At 47.1% G+C, this 6,272-nt stretch overlaps 2 protein-coding genes across 2 annotated transcripts; one reads left to right on the forward strand and one right to left on the reverse strand.

Annotated features, from left to right (window-relative positions):
* Positions 1–318: 318 nt before the first annotated feature.
* On the forward strand, positions 319–1,698 carry LACBIDRAFT_293244 (uncharacterized protein; the record flags this gene model as incomplete). The annotated part of the gene is made up of 7 exons (XM_001877588.1): positions 319–377; positions 469–523; positions 635–776; positions 969–1,017; positions 1,156–1,283; positions 1,336–1,407; positions 1,479–1,698. The coding sequence occupies 7 exons, from the start codon at positions 319–321 to the stop codon at positions 1,556–1,558; spliced, it is 585 nt and encodes a 194-aa protein (XP_001877623.1). The 3' UTR covers positions 1,559–1,698.
* Positions 1,699–3,949: 2,251 nt separating this feature from the next.
* Positions 3,950–4,981, reverse strand: LACBIDRAFT_324487 (uncharacterized protein; the record flags this gene model as incomplete). The annotated part of the gene is made up of 7 exons (XM_001877939.1): positions 3,950–4,107; positions 4,138–4,211; positions 4,270–4,355; positions 4,574–4,651; positions 4,708–4,774; positions 4,832–4,872; positions 4,973–4,981. 7 exons carry the CDS (start codon positions 4,979–4,981, stop codon positions 3,950–3,952), a joined length of 513 nt encoding a protein of 170 aa, XP_001877974.1.
* Between the last annotated feature and the right edge of the window lie 1,291 nt (positions 4,982–6,272).

The following is a 6,272-nucleotide window of genomic DNA, read 5'->3' on the forward strand; positions in this document are numbered from 1 at the left end:
CGGAAGTGGAACCGGTCTGAGAAAGGATTACAAGTAGTGTAAAGTGTTGACGATTTTGGTTATACAGCAAACAAAAAAAAACCTCATGTGACATCAGAAGTTGGCCGTACATCCCATGTGAAGAAAGATCTGAGAGTTGACGGTTCCGTACCCATATGTACCGCCATACCCATGCTGACTGCTTCCCCCGCGATAACCCTTGTACGTGCCGAAAAGACAGGGGCGGGTTGGTGAGCAACTTCAGCTGCTCCTTCGGCAAATTTGTGGTCAAACTTTTGGGCGCGGCAGCGTCGGATGGCATCGGTGAAGAGGACCACAATGTTGCCCAGTGCGATGACGCCAACGGCAGAGAACGTGTCTGCTATGACGGCTGTGTTGTGAGAACATGGCAATTCATGAAAACGGAAGAAAAAAGGCGAAAAGAATGGAGGGAAGGGGAGGGAAGGGGATGATATGCCGCTCACCCAGTGTAAGTCCACGCAGCACTCAAGCTCGTCAGAGTACCATAGCAGCCAATGCCGTGGTAAGCGTAAGCACACCCCCCAAACCAGTCTGTTGTGACCTTTGCATTCGCCGGGGGCGCAGTAGTAGGCGGATTCACTACTGATGTAGCGCGGACGTGGTACTGTCTCAGTTGCGTTATGACTTCCGCTCGAATCCTACATGGGGGTCTGCACGCGAGGAAGGAGGGCATGTAGAGGTAATGGAAGAAGCTGTTGTCGATGTTCAAGCATTTGGGCGGCGGGCAGTGGTTGCGCAGAGCGCAGGCATGGCATGTGTGTTGAGACTCGAGAGTTGAGAGCAACGAAAGATTCTTCCCAAGTCCGTTAAAACTCCGACAACACGTGATCATGTTGACTTCTACCACTCTTTCTTCCCATCGTTCTTCCTTCCCTCTACATCGTCTGCGTGCTTTTGTCACCCCTCATTCTCGTTCGTCATACTCCCACTAATTTCTTTTTCATTAGCGGCTTATCTCTCAACTCGCGCCCGCGACCTGGCCTTCAAAGTCAAACGGTGAACAACTGCCTTTCAACACAACTAACCTCTTAACCACTCACTTCCACTCAGCTATGTTCCACTGGTTCAATGCCCACGCAACCTGCATGCCAACTCCAACGTATAAGTATCTGACCTTTTCTTTTTCTTTCCCAGTCAAGCTCGGGCTCGAAGTTGGATCAATCATCATTTCGCATCCCCTGCCCGTCCGCGCGGTCCGAGTTTTTTCTTTCAGACTGAACACTCGCTGGAGGGAGCTGAGGAGGCAGTGACACAAGCTGGTGGTGAGTGGTTGACTTGTCCCTCGTGAATTTCAATGAATTCTTTCATATCCGTTGTCGTGGCCAGTTCTCCACCCTCGTCTCCTTGTTCGATACTGGCCTAGCAACGGGGTACGATACACACAAAGTAAGTACTGAATTTGCCTATCTCATGACCATTCACATTTGAAACTCATGCTTCCCTCTTGCTTCCCTCAGTATCAGCTCAACGAGTATCACTCCCACCGGCAAATACTCAGGGATTCAATAGCGTTATGATGGCTCGTTGGTATGGGTGATGATGGCTTGTGGTTGATGATGGCTCGTGGGTGATGACAGGTCACTGGTGTTGACAGCTCCCCTCCCTCATCTGATGGCTTCTATACTTCTACTCCATCCATCATTGTCACGTAGATATTCAATGTATTCTATATATTTTTCTCAATCAATTTTACTGTTGGGCCCTCAAATAACTGGTGTGCCCATGCTGTAACAATATTCAGTACCTGAAAAATGGTAAAAATGCCACCATAATTGAACTAACTACCATCTAATTCTGATGTAACTTCATGTCAGATGCAGATAATTTCTACTCACCCACCAGTAACTTCAAAATAATTTGAGGTAAGAGTTAGGAACCATATCAAGATGGGATAATTTGAAGTAATGTGCTCAGAGCAGTAATATGACTTAATTCATGGAAATTTGAGGTGATTTCACCAAATACTTTGGTTATTAGGGCAAATGTGGAGTTGGGGTTTTCCCTGATGCCTGTGCAGTGTGCACCAACATCATGCCCTCTGAATACCGTTAGCGCAGGAATGATGGATGGAAATACCAATGTTGTGAAGTTGCTGGCATGGACGTTACTATTCCCCATCTGTGCTGAATATGCCAACAAAGCCAGGGAGGGCTCTTTCCACTGCCAGTTGTTTTCACCGATTTGATGTGGCTGCAGGTCCGACACCAAGAAGCATATGGCACCATCCAGGATGTAACATGTCCTCCTCCCCTCCCTTCTTCTGCCCCAGACAATGATGGTGAAAGGAATGGCGAAAGGGTTTATGACTTCTTTACTGCGTCAATCCTCATGACCCCACATATCACCGCTTAACTAAAACACTTCAATGGATTAATCATGCCAGGGTCATTGGCCAAACTCTTCTCAGCACCCGTCCTAAAAATCGGTCAGTTGACAAAACGATCCCACGCAAAAGTGGGTTACCTCATCTCTCTCCCGTCGCACATTCCTTTTACCGTTGGGAGGCCTCTATCCTCTGGGAGGGCTTGACAGTGACCATTCACCTGAGGTTTTGACAGTGCCCTTCTTCTCTTGGGCATTGAGAACACCTGCCCGAATAAATCCTGATATCTTTCCCTCTTCCCATAAACCTCGCAACACAGAATTCGGGTAACGTCCGCGTCTTGTGAGGCAATGCCAAGATGCGGGGCAGCTCAATTATCGACGTCATTGGGAAAGGCAGCTTCGGAGTTGAGAAGGGATCCATCGTCCTTGAGTGCGCATCTGGAATGACTAAGAGAAGGAGGAAAGGAGCACTGCGAGAAAGAGGATTGGAAGTACAGTCCTCGGAATGGATAATACAATGCTCGGCAAGCAAAGTGAGCTTGTGAGGAGTTGGACCAGCTAAATGGGGGATGAATCTCTGAACACAAAGTTATATGCCTTTGCGGGGTGAGAGAGGAGGACTACATGGATAACACAGCTTTGTTTAAAGATGAGGGTAAAGTTGAATTTGCAAGGGGCCCATTGCATTTGAAGTATACCGATGAGGAAACGCAAGACTGGATTGCAAGGACTAAACGTGTACTGCCCTGGCCATCAGGTTATTGTAAGGTTGCTTGAATGATACCTTTCCGGTACATTTTCTTGCCACATTTGGACATTTGTGACAGGTGTCTACATTCGTTCCACCATTCTGAATATACTAGTTGATAGGGCGCTACGTTTAGGTCCTGGAATATGACATTATTTGACGTGTCGTGGTGTGTCAATAGCTTTTGTGGAAAAACATTCCTCAGGGGCAGTTATGTAAGTAGTGTTCGAAAGTCCGGTTAGGTCCGGTTATTGGGTGCCCAGGGGCTCTAACCGAGACCGAGACTGGTTAGCCTTTGTCCCGAAACCTAAAATAACCTAACCAGACCGCAACTAACCGGTTACGGTCGGTTATTTGCAGTTACTAACTGGTTAGGACCGAAAAATAAAGAATCGGTTATAACAAGGCAAATATGCTCATATGTATCTTGATAGATATTATTTCTGCATATTCTAGCTTTAAAACGAGCCCAAGAACGCTAAAATCGGTGAAGAATTGACATATTTATGCAATTATCCTTGAAAGTCTACACATTTGAGAGATATTTTAGAGATTTGACCGTAACTTAGTCAAATTTTAAGCGTTTTCGACGTTCTCAAGTGCGTTTTGAAGGTGTATAATAGGGCTGGTTATAACTGGTTATTTAACGGTTAGTTAACCGCAAAATAACCGGTTATTCCATTTTCGAAATCAACTAACCCTAACCGCGGTTAGGTTAGTGTTGCGGTTAGGTCCGGTTATTTTCCGGTTATTTTCCGGTTAACTAACCTAACTTTCAAACACTATATGTAAGTGCCACTTGAGGGCATACATCCTAACTCTGGTCGCGCCACCAATGCAAGGTTTGTATTTTAGTTAGAGAACGCAGCCCCAAAGAATGTGCAATGGGGTGAAATATATGATGGTGTGCGTAAAGTTGTTGAAAGCGGGGCCATAATGCCCTCCAGTCCTCCACCAATGACCGTCCGAGCAGTCTGGAGCAGGATATGCTTTTTGGAGCGGGGATTCTTTTTCTATACTCAGGGTAAAACACGAGTACGAACCAACACGAGGCTGCAAGCTGCAACGGTCGATAGTTGAGCTGGGGAACGATGCGAGATCGGGATCGTGGCAAGGGCTGTCAAGCTATAAATTCAAGATACCGAAAAAAACACTGGGCCGAAAACTCGCCTCACAACACTTCAGAGACAATACCCCCTATAGGTTTATCGAGCATCGCACTGCTTTCATTCCCATCGATTGTCACGCCCATGTTTGAGGTCTAGATTCCATCAGTGGGTCCTGTTGTGACTGAAGAAAGCCCAGTATTAGTAGGGTATGGTTTGCAGTGGTTAGCCGAGAGTGAGGTGCAGGCAGCCCACTAGCCTATAACGGATCGATCGGGATCGTGGCAAGGGCTGTCAAGCTATAAATTCGAGATACCGTAAGCAACGCTGGGCCGAAAACTCCCTCTCACAATGCTTTAAAGACATGGCAGACCTTCGATACCCCTCGTATTGGTTTATCAAGCATCGCACCGCTTTCATTCCCATCAAATGTCACACCCATGTCTGAGGTCTATATTCCATTGGTACGTCCTGTTGTGACTGAAGAGACTCTCGACCACATCTTACTTTCCTCCTCTTCTCTCTCACACCAATAAGCATACCTATGTTCATGGCCGTCGTATCAGAGACGCAGCTATGGACAGGGAATCGATATGTCATCAAGATAATCAAAAATTAAAAATACACTCACGTTCCCTCGTGCCCGGTGTGTCGGGAAACAGAGCCAATGCCCTATACCAAACGACGATGAACAGGAAGTTGCTTCTTGCAGGGTCAATCTCAGTCGAGATATTAATGGAGAGTCTTGTCGAATCTCTGGCCGTAAACTCACTTGGGACATTGTACAGGTGTCTCTGCCCATGACTGATCCTCAAGCTCCCAGTGAAAACGCCGGAAAACCAACTGAACCACACTGAGTTGACATCTGAGCGTCTAATGGCAGCATAAGACAAGGATGATTGATAAAAACCGGGAGACCTACCTCGCGCCGTTTCCATTTCATCTTCCCTCGAGACAGAATCCCATTTACTGAGAAAATGCTTATGTCTGAGCATTTAACTTGGGCCTAAGACAAACAAATTTGGTGGAAAACTGGGAGAGTAACCTCACCATCCCCCGCAAGACAAGATTCTATCTAGCGAGGGTATGGCTGAGGCATAGCTGGATGGCCCCTCGTGTTTAGACTTCAAGTCTCCAGACCTCTGGGCGTCGAATTGGGACCTCAGATAATGGAACTTGATGAAATGCTGAAATGACTTACTCTGTCTGAAGAACACTCTTCTGAATCGTCACGTCATGTGTTCCGTCTTATTTCCTGCCATCCTCCGTCCCCATCTCTGCCATCCAAATTCCTGTGCCCTTGTTGTTCCAGTTGTTCACGAGATAAAAGCCACGTGGGGGGTCGCTGTCGAAGTTGACATGAAAAAAGCGAAAGTCAGGTATAGAGGTCTTTATTGTCCCCCACTGATTCCTGCAGGATTCCTGAGGATTCCTGAGGATTCCTGAGGATTACCAGGACTCTATATTGGCTGATGTGCCAGCCAATTTTTTGAGTCCTGTGGGGGTCCATTCCTGAGGACTGAAGACAGTCCTCAGGATTTTTGGACAGGACTAGTCCCAGGAATGATGCATTTGATGAGTCACATGACCCATGAGCATGTGCTTGGATACATCATGTGATGTGATGCATCACGTGCACATGTTTGTTGATGATAGTTCTCATATGTGACACGTCACGTCACCTCTCTCTTTCCTCTCCACCCACAACCTCGCCCACCACGACCACCACGACCGCCACGCAACAGACAACGACGACAACGACAACGACATTGACGGACGACGACAACCACAACTACGACAACCACAACGACAACGATGGTGGTGCCCAACAAACGGCGCCACCACCAAACGGCTGACGTGGCACACCCCATCCGGGTGTGCCAGTGATGTGCCGGTCATTGACTAGTCAATGCTAGTCATGACAAGTCAAAAGAAGTCAAAAGTCAAGTCAAATTGACCGTGACTCGGTCACCATTTACTAAATAAGGCAGGATAGTTAGATAAGCAACAAACTTTTGTGCAGCGTGGTCACTGCGACGCGCACAAAAGACTGGAATTTGTGTTCGAAATAA

The sequence above is a fragment of the Laccaria bicolor genome, genomic scaffold (genome assembly GCF_000143565.1).
Source record: "Laccaria bicolor S238N-H82 LACBIscaffold_5 genomic scaffold, whole genome shotgun sequence".
In the NCBI taxonomy this organism is placed as follows: domain Eukaryota; kingdom Fungi; phylum Basidiomycota; class Agaricomycetes; order Agaricales; family Hydnangiaceae; genus Laccaria; species Laccaria bicolor.